This window comes from Oncorhynchus gorbuscha, linkage group LG13 (genome assembly GCF_021184085.1).
Source record: "Oncorhynchus gorbuscha isolate QuinsamMale2020 ecotype Even-year linkage group LG13, OgorEven_v1.0, whole genome shotgun sequence".
Classification (NCBI taxonomy): Eukaryota; Metazoa; Chordata; class Actinopteri; order Salmoniformes; family Salmonidae; genus Oncorhynchus; species Oncorhynchus gorbuscha.
In genome coordinates, this window is record NC_060185.1 from 33,980,749 (window position 1) to 34,003,698 (window position 22,950).

At 46.3% G+C, this 22,950-nt stretch overlaps 1 protein-coding gene across 1 annotated transcript in view; it reads right to left on the minus strand.

Annotated features, from left to right (window-relative positions):
* The window catches only part of LOC123992761 (dynein heavy chain domain-containing protein 1), a 47,741-nt gene that overhangs the window by 21,573 nt on the left and 3,218 nt on the right, over positions 1-22,950 (minus strand). The window contains exons 9-25 of the mRNA XM_046294253.1: positions 22,722-22,854; positions 22,294-22,529; positions 21,920-22,163; positions 21,514-21,671; positions 21,272-21,397; positions 20,825-21,101; positions 20,610-20,737; positions 15,491-15,689; positions 14,893-14,984; positions 14,545-14,773; positions 9,005-9,130; positions 8,688-8,785; positions 5,265-8,577; positions 4,985-5,114; positions 4,696-4,888; positions 3,360-3,642; positions 1,261-3,094 (exon numbers count right to left, since the gene is read on the minus strand). Of these exons, the coding sequence (XP_046150209.1) occupies positions 1,261-3,094; positions 3,360-3,642; positions 4,696-4,888; positions 4,985-5,114; positions 5,265-8,577; positions 8,688-8,785; positions 9,005-9,130; positions 14,545-14,773; positions 14,893-14,984; positions 15,491-15,689; positions 20,610-20,737; positions 20,825-21,101; positions 21,272-21,397; positions 21,514-21,671; positions 21,920-22,163; positions 22,294-22,529; positions 22,722-22,854 (7,799 nt within the window). The remainder of the gene's footprint in view (positions 1-1,260; positions 3,095-3,359; positions 3,643-4,695; positions 4,889-4,984; positions 5,115-5,264; positions 8,578-8,687; positions 8,786-9,004; positions 9,131-14,544; positions 14,774-14,892; positions 14,985-15,490; positions 15,690-20,609; positions 20,738-20,824; positions 21,102-21,271; positions 21,398-21,513; positions 21,672-21,919; positions 22,164-22,293; positions 22,530-22,721; positions 22,855-22,950) is intronic.

A 22,950-nucleotide genomic window follows, 5' to 3' on the forward strand; every position in this document is an offset into this window, starting at 1 on the left:
CCAAGAAACATGAACAATGGACATTAGACCGGTAGAAATGTGTCCTTTGGTCTGGAGTTTTTGGTTCCAAACGCTGTGTATTTTTGAGACGTGATGTTGGTGAATGGATCTATGCATGTGTATTTCTCACCGTAAAGCATAGAGGAGGAGGTGTTATGGTGTGGCGGTGCTTTGCTGGTGACACTGATTTATTTAGAATTCAAGACACACTTAACCAGCATGGCTACCACAACATTCTGCTGCAAAATGCCATCCCATCTCGTTTGCGCTTACACGGAACCCAAACCACCAAGCGTGTGCCATCGTGCATAAATGTATTTTGTCCCCCTACAACAAACACGATCACGACACGCAGGTTAAAATATCAAAACAAACTCTGAAGTAATGACATTAATTTGGGGACAGGTCGAAAAGCATTAAACATGTATGGCAATTTAGCTAGTTAGCTTGCTAGCTAATTTGTCCTATTTAGCTAGCTTGCTGTTGCTAGCTAATTTGTCCTGGGATATAAACATTGAGTTGTTATTTTACCTGAAATGCACAAGGTCCTCTACTCTGACAATTAATCCACACATAAAACAGCCAACCGAATCATTTCTAGTCATCTCTCCTCCTTCCAGGCTTTTTTAGCTTTGAACTTATATGGTGATCGCAATCTACGTCAGAAATAGAAAGGAGTTCTATTTTAGCCCTTGGCATTGCAGAGGCTCGTTGGCGCGCACACAATAATTGAATAACATGGACTTCTAATTTTCTTTTGCGACGCTCGCGCATGCGACGTATCCGGTCTGGTCAGCAAGTGAGTCTAACTATCATTTGTTTTCCAACAGGACAATGGCCCAACACACCTCCAGGCTGTGTAAGGGCTTTTGACCAAGAAGGAGAGTGATGGAGTGCTGCATCAGATGACCTGGCCTCCACAATCCCCCGACCTCAACCCAATTGAGATGGTTTGGGATGAGTCGGACCGCAGAGTGAAGGAAAAGCAGCCAACAAGTGCTTAGCATATGTGGGAACTCCTTCAAGACTGTTGGAAAAGCATTCCAGGTGAAGCTGGTTGAGAGAATGCCAAGAGTGTGCAAAGCTGTCATCAAGGCAAAGGGTGGCTAATTGAAGAATCTCAAATATAAAATACATTTAGATTTGTTTAACACTTTTTTGGTTACTACATGATTCCATATGTGCTATTTCATAGTTGTGATGGCTTCACTATTAGTTGTGTATACAGAAAGTAATTTGTAGAAACACCTATTTTCTTACTTCTCAAGGGCCTGGTCATCTCGTAGGCGATTGCGTGAGTTCTTGATGAGAGCGTTGATTCTCAGCACCAGATTCTTCAGCTCCTCGTCAGAGTAGAGCCCTGGGAAGGTCCCGTCAGCCATCACCACTATCAGTTCATCTCTGGCAGCTTGACTGGTCTCCTCGTGGACAAGTATCACCACATTGCCACCGTGCACGCCTGCCTGGCCACCTGCCTCCCGCAGCATCTCACGCAACTGACTCTCATTCCCAGGATGCACCTCTATCAACTGATAGCCAGTGAGATAGGCAGCTAAACGCACTGTGGTCTTTCGGCCTGTGCCTCTCACAGCCCCAAACAGAGCCCCATGCCCGCCAGGTATGAGCAGAGCCCTGAGGACGTGCACCAGCTGACATACCCTCTGCCTGTGCACAGTGTAACTAGAGGTGCTCCTGTAGTTATCGTCAAACTCCTCTTCTTCCTCCTCCTCTTTGCTTTTGACTGTGAAAGCCAGCTGCTGAACTAGTAACCCCAGGTCTCTTTCCAGGTAGGCAGAGTTGCGTTTGAAATTGTGCTGCTGAGACATGGAAGGGAGCGGCTCCAATAGCTCTACACTAAAGACAACATGTTGAATAGTAGTCTCCATGTCCTGCAGGAGTTGTAAAGGCACAAGGGGCCTGGCTGGGCTGGGCTCAGTCTGTGGGGTCTGTTCACACAGCTTATGGCTCCTCTTCCAGTCTGACTGATTGACTGGTTTAGGTCCTTTTGGAGGAGAGGGATCCAGTGCTTGATGTGAGCTTGATATGAGCTGTGTCGGTTGAAAAAGAGAGACATCTTTCTTGAGGGGTTTCTTCACATGCTTTTTCTTGTAATTTTCTTGTTTTGGGGGGTAGATCTCACCAAATAAATCATCCTCACTACTTCCCCATGAGCTGGAGTCTGAGCTGCTCACCCTGTCAGAAAACTCTGCTTGCTCCTCCTGTTCTGTGTGTGTTTCAGCCTTAATAGGCAATGGGGACTTGGCAGGCTGATTTGGAGTGGATGGTCGCTGATGGCTTGACTGCTGGTAGTCTGTTGGTGTAGGAGGGGGTATATGTGTGCTAGGCTTAGTTGATGCAGCACATGGGGTGTCCTCTGCTCTTGCAGTCTGGGGTTTAACTGTCATCCTGCTGCTGTAGTGTCTCTCTGACACCTTGGCCATCAGTGACACCAGCGCTTGGCCCTCATCCTCTGAGCACAGCCGGTCTCCAAATGTGCGCAGACACTCATGCATCCACAGACGAGCTATGTTGAGCATGTTGGCTGCAGGGCCCAGTGTGGCTGGAGCAAAGCAAGGAAGGGCAGAGGAAGAGTGAAGAACCCTGAGGCTAATCTTCTTCTGGAGTGATTGTCTGTTAGAGTTGCGCGGTGCCCATAAGCATATGCCATGAAACACCTTCTGCAGGTCATGCATGGAGAAGAGGAAGTGTGGCCTGTGGACGTTGGGTTGGAACTGCTCACACACGGCATAATACAGGTCTAAGGTTGCAGTGATGATACATCGTGCCATATCCATGTACCTGGGCATGCATGGGAACTCTTTGAGCCAGTTCTGTAGCTGTGGAGAGTGGATGGAGAATAAAACATCTACAGACAAGCTGGGCAGCACCAAGATGGAGAAGTGACGGGAGAGGCGGGAGGAGATCCGATTGCAATCTGACTGGTTGCCCACTCCTGATGTGCGGCAGGTACCCAAGTAGCTGATAGCTCCGGAACTAAACAGCTTGAAATGATAACCATCTGAAGTTAGAACGCCGCCCCGAGAAATGCACTGCCGCAGTGTCTCCAGAGCCATGGACGTCTTTCCAAAAGCATCTACAGTAAAGAGAAGAGCAGAGTTTGGGTTACCATTAGATTTATCTTTGATAATGAAAAATATCCACAGAAACAAATCTTCAAAAATCCCCCCCAAAAATGGGCCCCGGGTAAAAAGTAGCAAAGGTAGAGCACGGTATAGGGAGTAGGATTCCATTTGGGATGCAAACTAGATTTATTTTTAAATTCAATTAATTTAGAAAAATATTCACAAATTAAAATAAAAAAAAACTCATTCACAAACGCAGGGTTCCTACTAACTCACCACAGGGAGCTTCATGGAGGTCATCCACAAACAGGAGCAGTCCAGGCTGTTTGATCATAGTACCCATGGTTCCTAACCGGGTCTTCTGGCAGCCCATGCTCTCCAGCACATTGCGCAGGTCAGTGGATCTCAGGCGTGGGCTGGCAGGCAGGCGGATGTGTGCCCTGTCCTGACTTAATAGAGAATGACACAGCATGGTCTTCCCTGAGCCTGCCTCTCCCACCAGCATCGCTGGCTGTTTGGCCTCCAACATCAGGTCCAGCAGGTAGGCATATTTCTCATACTGAGTGAATAAGGACAGCATGGATGTATGTGAAAATAGACAGTGTGATATGAATACAATCAGGGAATGGAACCGGTTAAGTGAATAGAACCAACAACTGTAAAATAATGACATTTTTGGAGGAACAGAATCAAAACCGGGAACGAAAGTGATCTATACTGTTCTGGAACAGAATCGTTATTTTAAAAGCATGGGAACCGGTTAATTACGTTATTTTACGTTCCAGGGATTTTTTTTTCCATTCACACAAAAAAACAAAGTGCAAAGCCTTCACTCTTATTCCAGTGTCTGCCTGCCTGCCAGATTAAAATTTTAGCCACTGTGTGTGCGTGTAGGCTATCTACCCCTCCCCTTCCGAAGTGTAGTCTACTAGCCTACTACTGACATTACAAGCTTGATACAGAAATTAGGATGAGAGATTTTTAATTAGAGAAGAATGGAATAACTTTTTAAATGCTATTAAAGGACACTATAGTTATCAGGTTTCATGGATTTATTAACTACAAAAAGGTAAGATGTGTTATTATTTAAATTCTGGTGGTGCTCTGCACACACAAGCTTGTTAGCTAGCTAGCTAGTTTTGGTCCAACGTTAAACCAACTCTCTGACGTTCAAAGACATTAAAAGTTCCTTCATAGAAGCTGGTCCTCCTCCGTAGGCATAATTCTGTGGGCCTAATTCAGATTATGCATGTCATAGCAATGAGAGGCCCAGAGCATTCAAAGCAAGCAGCTTCCTCCACCCTCTCTCGCTTTCTCCTCACCGGCAAAATTTAAATTGCATCTTGCGCCCTATACTTGTCTAATGAATGCATGCAAATAGCGACAGCTTTTGCCCACGCCATTGCAAGCTGTTCTATCCGATGTGATTGGTGAAGTTATTTAATGTTGAGTTAAATGTTTAAAAAAACATTTCTGTGGTTTAATGTTTAAAAAGGAACACAAAGAAAATGCTTCTGTTCAGAACGAAACGATTACAAAATAATTTTGGTTCCAGATACAATCAAATCAGTAAAACCACACATTTTGACAGTTGGAAGATTGGGAGGCTAACCTGGGGGACAATTGTGTAGACCATCTGTGGGCTCTTGCTCCTGGAACAGTTGATGGGGTTGCTAGTGTCTCCCATCATCCCCTCACTCAGGTTAAAAAAGTGTTCAAAGACTGTCCCCTCAGAGGGAACCTCCACTCTGTACCGGCTCTCAAATAGCGCCTCACGAGCTAGCAGGTCAAACTGGGGCCAGTGTCTGAAATATAGAAATCATATTTTGTATTATCAAGTCCTGTACAGTTGTGAGATTATAAGACTTGACTGAAAATAAAACAGAATAACAGTGTCTGACCTGGGATGCAGGTGTCCGCCAAAGCCCCAGATATAAGCCACTAGAAAGAGGTTCCTGGCTTGAATCTCTTGCTGAGTTGAAGGGATCAGGGCATCTGTGCATGTCGGGTGAGCTCCAACTGGGTTCATTTCTTACATCATTAGGAGAGAGGCAACTAGCTGTTAATATGTGACAAAATTAAACTAAGAAATCATAATATGAACATGCAATGTACAGTTTATAGTTATTGGTACTCTGATCATTTATATTCATGAACATAGTATGCTGCTATTTACAACACCTCTTTTGTCTGTCATCCTTGGTGTAGCTTTTAACCCCCGTCCTTTCCCAAACTGCTCCAGGAGGGCATGTAGAATCCTAATGAATGAATTCACTTCTTGCAGTCCATAAGTGATGCCTTTACTAAATTTACTGGATCCATCTCCCTCGCTGTGCATGACAGGTGTGAGGGCCTTGTGCCTAATGAAAGTGAGTGTGCTGGAGAAAAGGTCCTCAGCCAAACGGTTCCACATCTTCAGGGTCCCCTGATCCAGACTGTGCTCTCTGTAGAGAGCATCCATTTCGACCTTCCACACAGCCTTCCACAGGTCCTTCCCAGAGAGATACACCAGGTTGCAGCGGGTCACTGCAGAAGGGGCTGCATCTCCCAGGTCTGTGACCTCTGCCAATAGTTTCAGCTCCTTGTGGGATGGCCGAACCTTCTCTCCTGAGGAGAGGCACAGGAAGGGATCCTCAGGATTGCAGAGGGTGCTGAAGGAGTCCAACCAACCAGGCTGCCCCAACGGCTCTCCATCCATCACCAGCCACTTCCCCTTCCTCGTCTGACCCCCCGTCTTCTTCTTTTTAGAGGTGGTGGTGGCTGACAAGTCATCCTGCTCTGAGCCTCTCAGTACTTTTGTGAAAGCACCATCCCACCAGGACCCCTGCTGTTCATAGCAGCCCCCAAAGAGCTCCTCGTGGGACAAAGCATTGGGGAATAAGACCACGGTGTCAACAGAGCTCCAGTTTGAAGTAGAGGACTGGTAATCAGTTTCCATACCATCTCCTTCACAGGTGAGATCCTCATCAAATTCGGCCTCCTCGGCCCTAGCTGCCAGTCTACGCAGTGCTCCGGCCAGGGCACGGTAGCAGGTTGTCTTTCCACTCCCAGCAGGGCCAACCAGAAGAACTGCTCTGGAGAGCTTCATAGCCTGATAGAGGGTGAGTGCATTGCGCAGCACTTTGGTATCAGCATGGAACCCTGTTTGTTGCAGCTCCTCTGTAACTGCTGTCTTCAGGATGTTCTGTTCCCCTTCCTCCTCAATGTACTGTTGGAGAATAGGGTGGGAGCGCGCCACTGGAAAGATCTCTTCAAATATGGTGCGGAACTGTGAGGCTTTCTTCTGCTCAAAGATAGCCGATAGTAGGATTGACAAAACACTGTTGACAACAGCCTGCTCCTCCAACACAGCTTGCATGAGGGCAGCAGACTGGTTGGCACTCTTGTAGTGGGTAGACTGGGGACATTTGTCTCCATCTGTCTCAGGGGGGTTGAGGATCCCATCCAGAGGAAGCCTAGGAGCGTCAGGTTCCTCCCTCAACACTTTCTCCATATGCACATCCAGCCGGCTATTGTTGCGGAGATGTGTCCCAGAGGCAGCAATGACGTTTCTGAGAAGAACCATCCAGGATGTCTGCTCACCACTGACAGAATCAGGGAGACAGAGGGAGTCTTTGGCCAGGCTAAAAAGGGAGATCAGCCGTCGACTTATAGACACAGCATCTGAGAAGCCCAGGGAGACTAGCATGACCTCTGTGATGATTCTGTAGTCAGGGTGGGCCAACGAAATTGGCCTGGTCGCCACTCGCAGATTCTCTGGGACCTCTGTTGTGTATCCTCGTGATGAAATGATTACACAGCCATAGCTCAGTTTGGCAAATATATTTTCCCCAGAAAAAGACATCTGGCACTCAAGCTCATTAGACTTCCTGCACTCTTTCCAAATGTCGCCATGGCTGTCTCTTGGTGAAACTGTACCATCTCCGTTTGGGTTGGAGAAACTGGATAAAGGCTTGGTATGGGTCTCAAAGCCTTTCTGCTGAGTATTTCTCTGCAGGATGGACAGGGATTGGTGAATGTCTGAAAGATGCTGCCCTAGTTGGGAAAGCACTCCCTGGGTCATCAGGTCTACACAGTCCAGGACCAGCCAGGCCCCGGTCTGAAGGGCACCAAACAGCATCTGCTGGACGACAGAGGGACTCGTATTCACACAACACTGTAAGGAGATGACCTGACGTCCCAGTGCTCTTCCTAACTGAACCACAGTCTTCCTCTTTCCAGACATGCAAGGTCCACTTACAAAGCCACACCTGTAGCTGGTCAGAGCCAAGAGGATACCCAGTATTGCTCTATCTGTGGAGGGGGTGTTTACTAATATCCAGTGCTCTGGGCCAAGGTATTCGTAACCATAGGGCAGGTGGGTGCCCAAGATTTCAACATAGCACAAATCATGGTGTCCCTCTTGTGTTGTTGACTCATTCTGAGTGTCTGTAATCAGATGGTACTTCATCAAACTCTGCCACTCAAAAGACGACTCGAGGTCACACTTTACCTCCATGAGCCTAGATAACTGTTGCGAGTGGTTCATGGTGAGTAACACCAGAGCATGCAGCACTGTCACCATGCGCTGGGTGGTCATTGATTTGTCAATATCACCCGTGATGCCGTCTTGTATGGCTTGGCACAAGCTCTGGAGTTTGGAAGCATTTTGTGCCTTGATGCGGGACCACTTGACCGGAGCTGAGGCCTTGTAAGCCGTCCGAACTTCACTGCACCATAAAGCCTCTTCAGCCACTAACAGGCATTGCAGTGGGTAGTCAGAGAGTATACTCCACATAGAAGGCAAATCGTTCACTCCTTTTGCTTCTTTACCCTCTTCCTTTCTGAGGGAGGTTGATGGGCTGGTGTAGCGAAACGGGTCATGTGACAGGGAGTCCCCAACTTTCTTCTCCCATTCCGGGTCCGGTTCCAACAGCTCGAACTGTTGTCGTGCCACAGCACACTGCTTCATGAGCTGCTTCATGGCCTGTTGAAGCTGCAGCTCCAGGAGACATAGCCACACCAGGGGGTTGAGGTTTGGCTCCAGGGGGCAGAGGAAGGGCACGTGCTCCCTGACACTACCATACACCCCTCGTACACACATCTGGGTGTCAGAAAGATCTAAGCCACTGCTCAGATCTGTCACATCAGAGGGCATGTCAGTTTTGCTGTCCACCTCCAGCCAGCGCACCCCTCGGAAACACTTACGCACCAGAGGGAGCAGAGCGGAGGGCGTGGGGTGCAGAGAGAGGAGTTTGATCACCTCCCCATCGCTCAGGAAGCAGAGGCGAGGGAACTCCCTGCGGGGAGAGCCCAGGAGGTACAGCAGCTGGTTAGAGATACCCTCCATGGTGGACAGACCCTCTATGAGGAGAACACGGAGGCTGTGTCCATGGAAGCAGCAAGTCAACTCTGTTGTCTTCCTGAGCCGCACTATGTTCAGCACGTGGGGGTCCCTTAGTGTATTTTGGATAATCTCCTTGAAAGTCTTATCCACAGGAAGGAACCTGTTCAACTGTGGTCAAAGACCAAGACAACATTATCATTTAGTTATCCTGCATCACCCTCCAAAACAATCTATAATTGTGGCAGTTGTGGCAGAGGCACAAGAGACCCTCAACTCACCAGTTCTGCCTTCTGAACACTGACCGTTGTCTCGTAGAACATTTTGCTAAGGAAGACCCACTTCTGCTGGTACCTTTCAAAGAAATCAAGCAGTTCCTCTACATATTGCAAGTAGAGGAAAATATGGAAGTAAATCACAGTTGATAAAAAGTAGTATAAAGACGTCACAATAGGAGGACATTGTTAAACAGTATGGTCTTGAAAACCGTCATATTTATGTAAAGAAAGATCTATCTTCCCAAGCTTTTTGATTACTAGGGGTCTGGTCAAAAGTAGTGCACTTTGACATTTTGGGGGTGTAGTCTAGTTTACATTACCCAGTTCTTGCAACAGCTGCACCCAGTGTTCCACCTCCAGCCTGAACTCAGCAACGTGAGGAGAGAGCAGCATGTTGGACAGAGTCATTACACTGTCCTGTGTCTGAGCCAGGAGTGTCTCCAGACCTACAGTAAGAAATTAATACGTGTTTACATGTTGCTGTGCGTTAAATTGCAAACCTTACTTTGCTAACTGACAACTTTACGTTTTTTCCTTTTTAATTACCGTTTTTTTCCCTCATTCAACTTTTTCACTCCGGACGCTTTATCTGGACATGGTTCGTCAGGACCTCACTCAGCCGAAGCTAAGTAGTAACATTAACATGATGCCTTCTAATTGCAGTCGCTGTACTCATAATATACAGGAGAACGATCGCCTTACGGCGAGGATAGCTGTGCTGCAGGCCCAGCTTTAGACGCAATCGTTAGGCAAGGGTAACTTCAGTGTAGGAAAGGATAAAACAGCGTCTGTGCCACCAGTAAGTACAGATAGTAACGTTAGTAAAAAAAACCTCGCACGGTCCCCGCAGCCGGACAACTTTCTCATGGCTTCTGGAGGGAAATGCTGTAGGAATGCTCAACCGGTGTCGCTCATTCAGCCGACAGAAACTTTCAACCGGTTTTCCCCATTAAGCAGCGAGTCGGAGTCAGAGGCCGAGCCTTCTCTTGTCTCTACTCCTCCCGTTACGGGGTCTGAGACGCCTAAGCTTCCCACCATTAGCTCTGACAAATTGAAAACTCTAGTCATTGGCGACTCCATTACCCGCAGTATTAGACTTAAAAATAATCATCCAGCGATCATACACTGTTTACCAGGGGGCAGGGCTACCAACGTTAAGGCTAATCTGAAGATGGTGCTGGCTAAAGCTAAAACTGGCGAGTGTAGAGAGTATAGAGATATTGTTATCCACGTCGGCACCAACGATGTTAGGATGAAACAGTCAGAGGTCACCAAGCGCAACATAGCTTCAGTGTGTTAATCAGCTAGAAAGATGTATCGGCATTGAATAATTGTCTCTGGCCCCCCTCCCAGTTAGGGGGAGTGATGAGCTCTACAGCAGAGTCTCACAACTCAATCGCTAGTTGAAAACTGTTTTCTACCCCTCCCAAAAGATAGAATTTGTAATTGGCCCTCTTTCTGGGACTCACCCACAAACAGGACCAAGCCTGGCCTGCTGAGGAGTGACGGACTCCATCATAGCTGGAGGGGTGCTCTCATCTTATCTACCAACATAGACAGGGCTCTAACTCCTCTAGCTCCACAATGAAATAGGGTGCAGGCCAGGCAGCAGGCTGTTAGCCAGCCTGCCAGCTTAGTGGAGTCTGCCACTAGCACAGTCAGTGTAGTCAGCTCAGCTATCACCATTGAGACCGTGTCTGTGCCTCGACCTAGTTTGGGCAAAACTAAACGTGGCGGTGTTCCCTTTAGCAATCTCACTAGGACAAAGACCTATTCCATTCCTGCCATTATTGAAAGAGATCGTGATACCTCACATCTCAAAATAGGGCTACTTAATGTTACTTCAAAGGCAGTTATAGTCAATGAACTAATCACTGATCATAATCTTGATGTGATTGGCCTGACTGAAACATGGCTTAAGCCTGATGAATTTACTGTGTTAAATGAGGCCTCACCTCCTGGTTACACTAGTGACCATATCCCCCGTGCATCCCGCAAAGGCGTTGCTAACCTGTGAGGCTAACATTTACGATAGCAAATTTCAATTTACAAAAAAAGAAGACATTTTCGTCTTTTGAGCTTCTAGTCATGAAATCTATGCAGCCTACTCGATCACTTTTTATAGCTACTGTGTACAGGCCTCCTGGGACATATACATTTTTCCTCACTGAGTTCGCTGCATTCCTATCAGACCTTGTAGTCATAGCAGATAGCATTCTAATTTTGGGTGATTTTAATATTCACATGGAAAAGTCCACAGACCCACTCCAAAAGGCTTTTGGAGCCATCATCGACTCAGTGGGTTTCGTCCAACATGTCTCTGGACCTACTCATTGTCACAGTCATACTCTGGACCTAGTTTTGTCCCATGGAATAAATGTTGTGGATCTTAATGTTTTTCCTCATAATCCTGGACTATCTGACCACGATTTTATTACATTTGCAATCGCAACAAATAATCTGCTCTGGAGGAGCATCAAAAGGCATGCTATAAATTCTCAGACAACACAAAGATTACTTGATGCCCTTTCAGACTCCCTCTGCATAACAAGGACGTCAGAGGACAAAAATCTGTTAATCACCTAACTGAGGAACTCAATTTAACCTTGCGCAATACCCTAGATGCAGTTGCACCCCTAAAAACAAAAATTATTTGTCATGAGAAACTAGCTCCATGGTATACAGAAAATACCCGAGCTCTGAAGCAAGCTTCTAGACAATTGGAACGGAAATGGCGCCACACCAAACTGGACATCTTCCGACTAGCTTGGAAAGACCGTACAGTGCATTATCGAAGAGCCCTCACTGCTGCTCGATCATCCTATTTTTCCAACTTAATTGAGGAAAATAAGAACAATCCAAAATTTATTTTTGATACTGTCGCAAAGCTAACTAAAAAGCAGCATTCCCCAAGTGAGGATGGTTTTCACTTCAGCAGTAATAGATTCATGAACTTCTTTTAGGAACAGATCATGATCATTAGAAAGCAAATTACAGACTCCTCTTTAAATCTGCGTATTCCTTCAAAGCTCAGTTGGGAGGGAGACACTCAAGTGTTTTAGTACTATATCTCTTGACACAATGATGAAAATAATCATGGCCTCTAAACCTTCAAGCTTCATACTGGACCCTATTCCAACTAAACTACTGAAAGAGCTGCTTCCTGTGCTTGGCCCTCCTATGTTGAACATAATAAACGGCTCCACCGGATGTGTACCAAACTCACTAAAAGTGGCAGTAATAAAACCTCTCTCGAAAAAGCCAAACCATGACCCAGAAAATATAAAAAACTATTGGCCTATATCGAATCTTTCATTTCACTCAAAATGTTTTGAAAATGCTGTTGCGCAGCAACTCACTGTCTTCCTGAAGACAAACAATGTATACGAAATGCTTCAGTCTGGTTTTAGACCCCATCATAGCACTGAGACTGCACTTGTGAAGGTGGTAAATGACCTTTTAATGGCGTCAGACCAAGGCTCTCCATCTGTCCTCGTGCTCCTAGACCTTAGTGCTGCTTTTGATACCATCGATCACCACATTCTTTTGGAGAGATTGGAAACTCAAATTGGTCTACACGGACAAGTTCTGGCCTGGTTTAGATCTTATCTGTCGGAAAGATATCGGTTTGTCCTCTGACAAATCAACTGTAAATTTCAGTGTTCCTCAAGGTTGCGTTTTAGGACCATTATTGTTTATTATTGTTTTCACTATATATTTTACCACTTGGGGATGTCATTCGAAAACAATGTTAACTTTCACTGCGGATGACACACAGCTGTTTATTTCAATGAAACATGGTGAAGCCCCAAAATTGCCCTCGCTAGAAGCCTGTGTTTCAGACATAAGGAAGTGGATGGCTGCAAACTTTCTACTTTTAAACTCGGACAACACAGAGATGCTTGTTTTAGGTCCCAAGAAACAAAGAGGCTTACTGTTCTTCTGTTCTTCTGTTGAATCTGACAATTAATCTTAATGGTTGTACAGTCGTCTCAAATAAAACTGTGAAGGACCTTGGTGTTACTCTGGACCCTGATGTCTCTTTTGACGAATATATCAAGACTGTTTTAAGGACAGCTTTTTTCCATCTACGTAACATTGCAAAATCAGAAACTTTGTCCAAAAATGCTGCATAAAAATGTATCCATGCTTTTGTCACTTCTAGGTTAGACTACTGCAATGCTCTACTTTCCGGCTACCCGGATAAAGCACTAAATAAACTTCAGTTAGTGCTAAATACGGATGCTAGAATCCTGACTAGAACCAAAAAATGTGATCATATTACTCCAGTGCTAACCTCCCTACACTGACTTCCTGTTAAGGCAAAGGGCTGATTAAGGTTTTACTGCTAACCTACAAAGCATTACATGGGCTTGCTCCTACCTATCTTTCTGATTTGGTCCTGCCGTACATACCTACACATAATGTACGCTATGGTCACAAGATGCAAGCCTCCTAATTGTCCCTAGAATTTCTAAGCAAACAGCTGGAGGCAAGGCTTTCTCCGATAGAGCTCCATTTTTATGAAATGGTCTGCCTACCCATGTGAGAGACGCAGACTTGGTCTCAACCTTTAAGTCTTTACTGAAGACTCATCTCTTTAGTAGGTCCTATGATTGAGTGTAGTCTGGCCCAGCAGTGTGAAGGTGAACAGAAAGGCTCTCCTCTCTCTACTTGGATTCTCTGCCTCTAACCCTATTACAGGGGCTGAGTCACTGGCTTACTGGTGCTCTTTCATGCCGTCCCTAGGAGGGGTGCATCACTTGAGTGGGTTGAGTCACTAATGTGATCTTCCTGACTGGGTTGGCGCCCCCCCTTGGGTTGTGCCGTGGCGGAGATCTTTGTGGGCTATACTCGGCCTTGTCTCAGGATGGTAAGTTGGTGGTTGAAGATATCCCTCTAGTGGTGTGCGGGCTGTGCTTTGGCAAAGTGGGTGGGGTTATATCCTTCCTGTTTGGCCCTGTCCGGGGGTATCATCGGATGGGGCCACAGTGTCTCCTGACCCCTCCTGTCTCAGCCTCCAGTATTTATGTTGCAGTAGTGTGTGTCGGGGGCTAGGGTCAGTTTGTTATATCTGGAGTACTTCTCCTGTCTTATCTGGTGTCCTGTGTGAATTTAAGTTTGCTCTCTCTATCTTTCTCTCTCTTGGAGGACCTGAGCTCTAGGACCATGCCTCAGGACTACCTGGCATGATGACTCCTTGCTGTCCCCAGCCCACCTGGCAGTGCTGCTGCTCCAGTTTCAACTGTTCTGCCTGCGGCTATAGAACCCTTACATGTTCACCGGATGTGCTACCTGTCCCAGACCTGCTGTTTTCAACTCTCTAGAGACAGCAGGAGCGGTAGAGATACTCTTAATGATTGGCTATGAAAAGCCAACTGACATTTACTCCTGAGGCTTTGACTTGCTGTACGCTCGACAACTACTGTGATTATTATTATTTGACCATGCTGGTCATTTATGAACATTTGAACATCTTGGCCATGTTCTGTTCCCACCCGGCACAGCCAGAAGAGGACTGGCCACCCCTCATAGCCTGGTTCCTCCCTAGGATTATTCCTAGGTTTTGGCCTTTCAAGGGATTTTTTTCCTAGCCACTGTGCTTCTACACCTGCATTGCTTGCTGTTTGGGGTTTTAGGCTGGGTTTCTGTACAGCACTTTGAGATATCAGCTGATGTAAGAAGGGCTATATAAATAAATTTGATTTGAATACAACTTTACTTACTACTTTTAACAGCAACAATGACAATATCTGAACCAAAGGTGATTTAAATGAGAAAGTATAACATAAAGGTGGTCTGAGAAATGTTACTTATTATTAACACAAAAAACCACTCCTTTCTCCCCTTTCAATCTCACCAATGATGGTGAAGGTGCCACTGTCACGAGAGTGCTGTTTGGGTGTTTGGTAGTTTGAGACCAGGCCATTAGTGGGCTTCTTTCTCCGTGTGGCACCAAGCTGTGGTTTATCTTCCTGCCAAACAGTAACAATGAACTTGGCCAGTCGGAACAGTGCCCCCTCCCAGCATCTCTGAAGCTTCCTGAAGGCCTGCTCCATGTCCGCCTCTGCCTTAGCCTCCTGGCAAATCTGACAAAGTCCCACAGAGAGAGTTAAGTTACCCTGAGTAAGACTGCATCCCAAATGGCACCCTATTCCCTATATAATGCCCTTCTTTTGAATGTGCTAAATGGATTTTCTGTTTTCACCTTGCTGATTTTATTCTGGTGCTCTCTCAGCTTCTTGGACATCAGGTCAGCTACAGTGAGGTTCCACTCTGGTGCATAAAGTAACCCCATACCTAGAAGAGGAGACAGAAGTATGGTATGTAAATCATTTTGTAATGATTATTGCTTTTCATCATGATTTAGGGATTTAGGCTCTGGTCAAAAGTAATGCGCTACACTGAATGTACACTAGAAGGTGTTCCACAGGGATGCTGACCCATATTGACTCAGTGAGGCTTTTCAAATTCAGGAACTCTGCTGAGCTTCCAACTTACTCTTGAAAGTTACTCTTGAAAGTACAATTTCGACATTGGGTAGTTTATCAGTAGTTTTCCTCTTGTCATGTCAGTCATTTCAGACCTTAGAGCTATTTATAACTTGCCAGCAATGTGCAGTTGATCAACTAGCCCATGTCTGGTAATGTTTAGCTAGATTGTTTTGTCCATTGATTTTGTTGTAATGTTTGAGTCACTCAAAATCACAACTGCATGAAATTAGCTTTAAAACCTGCAGAGGTCCCATGGGTCCCGAGGTGGGGATTTGTTACTACACCACATTACTGCAGGAGCACTGGTCTAACCTTTGAAGATGTTCCTCCAGTGTTTGTGTTTGAGTGTGGGGCTGCTGAGTTTGGCCAGCACAGGGAGCTGCTGGTTGAAACGCTCAAGGATCCCCAGGGTCTCCTGCAGCACAGCATCTCGGGAAGGGATGGTCCTGGCCAGGGATACCGCCTGCTGCAGCCACTCATCCACCTTCTCCTGGGCTCTCGACACAACAAACTGACACCAAACATTTATATTTGTACATTTTTGTCATTTAGCATATGCTCTTATTCAGATCTAATTAGTCAGTGCATTCAGCTAAGTTTAGTAGGAAAAAACTAACACATATCACAATTCTTGCAAGTAGACTCACATTAACATCAAATTAACAGTAGGTGAAAATATTAGTCTTTTCCATATCAGATTCAAATGAAATGTTATTGGTCACACGTGTTTAGCAGATGTTATTGTGGGTGTAGATAAATGCTTGTGTTTCTAGCTCCAACAGTGCAGTAATATCTATCAAGTAGTATCTAACAATTTCACAACAATACAAGCAAAACTAAAGTGAAGGAATGGAATTAACAATATATAAATATTTGGACGAGCAATGTCAAAGTCGCATAGAGTAAGATACAGTAGATGCATATGAGATGAGCAATGCAAAATATGTAAACACTATTAAAGTGGCCAGTGATTGCAAGTCTGTTGTGGTGGTGAGAGGGGTGGTAATTGAGGAGAGATATCTTGCAGGTAGCTGGCTCCACCCCAAGTCTTATATGGACTTCCTGTCCCAACGAGGCAACACTGGGAATCGTTAAGCCAGGGATTGCTTGGGGATAAAGGAGGAAGCAGCCTGCACAAAAGGGCACGCAGGCAGGCAAATAAATGAAACATACATTTTTTTTTTAAATACCCAAATTACATGACCAGCCATGTTGCCAGGGAGATGCTATTGAGTGACACTGGCCCTACAGAAGCCCTGCCAAGACATCTGTGTGGTATGGATATAGAGGAAGTTAAATGAATGAGGAAGCTAGGTAGGTAGGATTACACGTTGTGACCTGGACTGTTGCAGTACCCTTGTGGACTGTAAGGTGGTTGGTGCATTTCCCCCCTCTTCCCCAGTGTAAGAAAATCCCTAATAAACTTCCCCTTTGCATTCGATTTGTGCTATTGGTGCCTGTTTTGTTGTTAAACTTGGTGAAATGGAAAATCCACACCCTTGATCTTGCTACATATGGTGGAGAATGCAGGCACCCCAAACCAAGTTCAATAACTAAACAAACACAGAGCACAATGGAAGCATTGGTGAGACAAATGGTGGAGGAAAACATAGCACAGCAGGCTATGCAGTGGGAGCTGCTAGAAGAACGGTGTCAGCAGAACGCTCTCATGCGAGCTGAACTCAGCCAGCTGACAGCTGCCCAAGCCAGTATAGCGGCAGGTGCAAGTCTCTCGTCCCAAACCCAGTAGGTTTCTTCTGAAGCTAACAACTACCTACAGGAGGTGCAGGCCACAGTCCTCCAGGAAATTGAGGCCTAGGAGGCACTGAGAGGGGAGGTGTCCCTACATCAGCAGAGATCTGTAGAGCAGAAGGTTGCTATGAGGGAGGATCTAGCCGAGAAGCAGGAGACTCTTTTAAAGAGCTGAAGGAGCAGCTTGTCCAGCAGCAGGAGGACAGCTCCCTACAGAAGGTCTTGCAGGAGGCCCAGGCTGCAGCCCGCCAGGAGGAGGTGGTAAATGCGATGAGAGGGGGGGGTGACCTTCAATCAGCAGAGAGCTGCAGCGCTACGGCAGAGCCTGGAGGCTGCTCTGAGGGAGCAGGAGGAGAAGAGCAGAGAGAAGGCCACTCTGAAGATTGAGGCCCCCCAAGCAGCAAAAGATCTGCAGCTCGGCCCTCTGACAGAAGGCCACTGCCTTACAGGAGCAGCTAGCCAAGAGGGAGCAGGAGATCTCCCTTCTGAAGGAGGCGTGGCAGGAAGTACAATACCCAGATTACATGACCAGCCATGTTGCCATGGAGATGCTATTGAGTGACACTAACCCTACAGAAGCCCTGCCAAGACATCGGTGTGGTATGGATATAGAGGAAGTTGAATGTCCAGAAGATGATATAAAAAGCCTAGTTACCATCACGCCTTGAGGGACTTGACATGATATTGACTGACTCTGACATTAACAAATCTCTGGGTGACTGTGTGTTGAGGAGGAAGTAGAATGTCCAGATGGAGACGGCCATGTTGCTTTTGCCAACACCCAGGAAAGTCTAGAAAATGTCACATTGTGTGACAGACTTTCAAGAACCTGACCAACTGTCTGTTACAGAGATCCAGGATTGTGATAACATACATGAACTCAAGTCCTTGGGTGGTTGTTGTCCTTGATGATCTTTTTGGCCTTCCTGTGACATCGGGTGCTGTAGGTGTCCTGTAGGGCATGTAGTTTGCCCCTGGTGATACGTTGGACAGACCGTACCACCCTCTGGAGAGCCCTGCGGTTGCGAGCAGTGCAGTTGCCATTACCAGGCGGTGATACAGTCGGACAGGATGCTCTTAATTGTGCATCTGTAAAAGTTTGAGGGTTTAGTTGCCAAGCCAAATTTCTTCAGCCTCCTGAGGTTGAAGAGGCGCTGTTGCGCCTTCTTCGCCACACAGTGTAGGGGATCATTTCAGTTTGTCAGTGATGTGTAAGCCGAGGAAATTGAAGCTTCACACTTTCTCCACTGCGGTCCTGTCGATGTGGATAGGGAGGTGCTCCCTCTGCTGTTTCCTGAAGTCCACGATCATCTCCTTAGTTTTGTTGACTTTGAGTGGAAGGTTATTTTCCTGGCACCACACTCCCAGGGCCCTCACCTCCTCCCTGTAGGCTGTCTCGTCATTGTTGGTAATCAAGCCTACTACTGTTTTGTCATCTGCAAACTTGATGATTGAGTTGGAGGTGTGACTGGCCACGCAGTCATGGGTGAACAGGGAGTGCAGGAGGGGGCTGAGCAGGCACGCTTGTGGGGCCCCAGTGTTGAGGATCAGTGAAGGGGAAGTGTTGTTTCCTACCTTCACCACCTGGGGGGGGGGGGCAGCCCGTCGAAGTCCAGGACCCAGTCTCAAGCTTAATGATGATCTTGGAGGGTACTATGGTGTTGAATGCTGAATAGTCAATGAACATCATTCTTACATAGGTATTCTTCTTGTCCAGATGGGATAGGGCAGTGTGCAGTGCGATGGCAATTGCATCGTCTGTCGCTCTATTGGGGTGGTAAGAAAATGGAAAGTGGTCTAAGGTGTTAGGTAAGATAGAGGTGATTTGATCCTTAACTAGTCTCTCAAAGCACTTCATAATGACAGAAGTGAGTGCTATGGGACAATAGTCATTTAGTTTAGTTAATTTTTTCTCTACCCAAGAAAACAAAAGCATGTGGGGACAGCAGACTGAGAAAGGGAGAGATTGAATATGTCCGTAAACACTCCAGCCAGCTGATCTGTGCATGCCTTGCATGGTTAACACTCTTAAATGTCTTACTCATGTCGGTCATGGAGGAGAGCCCACAGTCCTTGGTAAGCGGGCCATGTCGGTGGCACTGTGTTATCCTCAAAACGAGTGAAGAAGGTGTTTAGCTTGTCCGAAAGAAAGACATCGGTGTCTGCGACGTGGCTGGTTTTCCCTCTGTAGTCCATGATTGTCGGTATACCCTGCAACATACATCTCGTGTCTAAGCTATTGAATTGCAACTCCTTTGTCTCTATACTGATGTTTTGCCTGTTTGATTGCCTTACAAAAGGAAATAACTACACTGTATTCTGCAATATTCCCAGTCACCTTGCAATGGATAAATGCTGTGGTTCGCACTTTCAGTTTTGCGCAAATGCTATCCATCAATCCACGGTTTCTGGTTAGGGTAGGTTTTAATATTAACAGTGGGTACAACATTTCCTATACACTTCCTGTTAAACTTAGTCACCGTATCAGTGTATTCGTCAATGTAATTCTCTTAGGCTATCCGGAACATATCCCAGTCCGCGTGATCAAAACAATCTTGAAGCGTGGATTCCGATTGGTTAGACCAGCATTGAATAGTCCTTAGCATGAGTACTTCCTGTTTGAGTTTCTGCCTATAGGATGGGAGGAGCAAAATGGAGTCGTGATCAGATTTGCCGAAGGGAGGGCGGGGAGGGCCTTGTAGGCATCCCGGAAGTTGAAGTAGCAGTAGTCGAGTGTTTTAGTAACGAGAGTACTACAGTCAGTGTTGATAGCAAATTTGAGGAAAACGCTACCAAAGTTCTGTTAAAATCCCATGCTACAATTAAATGAGGCCCGAGGATATGTGGTTTCCAGTTTGCATAAAGTCCAGTGAAATTATTTGAGGGCCGTTGTGGTAATGGCTTGAGGAGGAATATACATGACTGTGACTATAACCGAAGATAATTTTCTTGGGAGGTAATATGGTTGGCATTTGATTGTGATAACATACATGAACTCAAATATTTTTGTTCACCCAACCTAGAGTACCTCACAATCACACCATGAGTAATTAATCATGAAACATACACCTCCGCCCTTCTTCTTCCCGGAGAGATATTTATTCCTGTCTGCGCGATGAACTGAGAACCCAACTGGTTGGACGGACTCATAGACAGTATATCCCGTGAGAGCCATGTTTCCGTGAAACAGTATGTTACAATCCCTGATGTCTCTCTGGAAGGAAATCTTCGCCCTGAGCTCGTCAACTTTATTATCCAGGGACTGAACATTAGCGAGTAATATACTCAGAAGAAGTGGGTGGTGTGCGCGCCTCCTGAGTCGGTCTATTACTCCTCTCCGAATACCTCTTCTCCGCCAGCTGTGTTTGGATCAGCCTCTGGAATCAGTTCAATTGCCCTCGGGGGTACGAACAAAGGATCCGATTCGGGAGAGTCGTATTCCTGGTCGTAATACTGGTGAGTTACCGCCACTCTGATATGCAAAAGCTATTCCCGGCTGTATGTAATAACAAAAAAACAATACTGCAAAGTTGCCTAGGGTCTAGAAGCACAGCTGCCCTATATCGGCGCCATTTTCTATTTCAATAAGCATACTAGGTTCCTGCTATCACTTATTATTAGTATTAGTATGTTGTTAATCAACCTAGAGGCTATTAGAATAGAGCAACCAGACAGACACCTTGCTGAAGAGCAGCAGCCTCCACTCTTGGATCTGGGAGGTGGATACAGTCATCAGCTCCCACAGTCCTTTGCGAGCTTCCAGCTTCTGCTTGGCTGTGGTTACAAACGTCAAATCCAGAGGGTTTCCTACAGAGAGAACACAGATAAGAGAGTGAGGAAGGAGCGACGTAAACACAAGGCAGACACCATCCTTAAGTCCCTCTCTCATCTCACCTCTGAGACTTTTACTTGTCCTGCTGAGCTCTGTCAGGCGAGCAGAGACAGCATACACCTGTCTGCACATGATCTTGAGCTTGTTGAGCATCTGAGCAGCATTCTGAGTGGGGTCCAAATATGGTCCAGAGGTGGCTTTGGTCACCATCTCGTCCAGGTCGTGGGCCAGGGAGGAGAAGGTGTTGTCCAGGGTGTCAGCCATGGAGGGAAGACGCTGGCACACTGTATCTGCTCCCTGCTTCAGGAGAGGAACAAAAATGTCCCACAGGTCCAGCATCTAAATACAGGGAGAGGGGTGGATAAACACACAACATTTGGAAATGCACTGCGATATCTATGTGAATAAAGCAATAAAAACAACAATATCTGTAGGTAGCTCTTCTTGTGATGACTCAAAATAGGTACAAGGAAATGATTCAGACATATCAAAAGCTATGTGTTTAAAACCTGTTCCTCCAATAACAGCTCATCTGGTGTCATCTGTCTGTAGTTGGTTCGAACAGTTTCCTGGAGAGAGTGTAGGTATTCTAGTTGATGTTGCATGTCATCAGACATTTTCGCACAGCGTTTCACCTGAGGGAAGAAATCCAATGGGGTCGATAAAATATACACTTGATTTAAGGAAGAAAATAATTATTAGATGACTATGCACAGCAATAACTACAGAAAGGTGCATGTGTAGGCAATACCATGCTGGCATAGTGGGTGAAGTCGTTGAAATCTGTGGGTTCGACCCTAAGACCTTCCACAGCTCTCTTCAGTTCTAATATCAAGTTCTCTGAGCGCAGCTTCAGCTCCTCATTTAACAGAGTCAACACATCCTCCTCTATAGAGTTCAACAGAGGCCCTGCGTAGAGAAACAAAACCACACATTCACACACTTCCCAAATGGCACCCTATTCAGGGCACTACTTTGACTAGGGCCGATGTGCAGGGCCGCACAATCATAACGAAAGGTCCCCAGTCATACCAGTAAAACACTGTCACACACTCATACACACATCACACACATGCAGTAACTAAGTTGGCCTAAAGTCACGCAGCACATGCAACTAAAAAACACCAGCACACCCACAAACAACCGCACCCACACACCTATCTTCTCCTGGATGTGGGAGCAGGTGACGATGAGCAGCTTGTTGGAGGTAGTGAGAGAGGGGGGCACTGTGCGCACCCTGTCAGTCCAGAAGCGCACCTTCTGAATGTGCTCCTCGTAGCGTAAGGCAGGCATGCCCCTCATGGTCTCCAGAGAAGCTGGACTCCATTGGCTGGTAAACAGATGAATGTCAACCAACCAGGAGAGTCCCTCGCACAGCTGCTGGATCTCAAGCCCAGCCTCCTGTGGGTCAAGGGAGAATCAACAAACAATCCATTATTCAGAAACCAAACATGATGAAAGGATAGTGAGTGCATCGTTGTAGAGCTTTTCAGGGATCCATTCAGATGGATGGTAAAAAAGTGTGAATGACCTGTGAGATCCTGGCTTGCTCTCTCTGGACCTCCTTAGCCCCAGCATTGAGGCTGAGCTGCCATTCCAGCTGTTTACTGGACAGGGGGTAGTACTGCCCTCTCAGCCTCTGGCCCTGGACCATCAGAGGGGTCAGCTTGGGCAGCACCAGCCTGGGAGCTGATAGAACACAATGAGGCTCCCGCTTGGAGGAGAAGCTGCTGACACCAGTCGGCTCACTGTCCTTCTCCCCAAAAGCTGAGAACCATGCACATACAAACACAGGCGATGAGCGTAAGAAAATATATATCTCTGCCTGTTTTTTGTTTTTGTACTTCAACTTGTGTTTACCATGAATTAGACATTTTTCCTGGGTAAGCCCTGTTATGGGATGAACGACTGTGGTACAACTGGGAAGATAAAATAATCTCCTGTCCTGTTCAGCATTACCTGTGATACAATTAGTTCCACTGGTACAGGCCAGGCTCAGGTCAGGGCTTAGCTCCTGAGCAGCACTGGTGAGGGAGGTGCTGGCAGACACACTCTCCTTGGCATCAAGACAGTAACTACAAGTGTCAAATACCTACAAGAGCAAAACCACATTAGTATGTAAGACTCGCTGGGACACATAACTGGGAATTCTGTGACGAGTTAATCACAACCTTGACCTAATTGGATG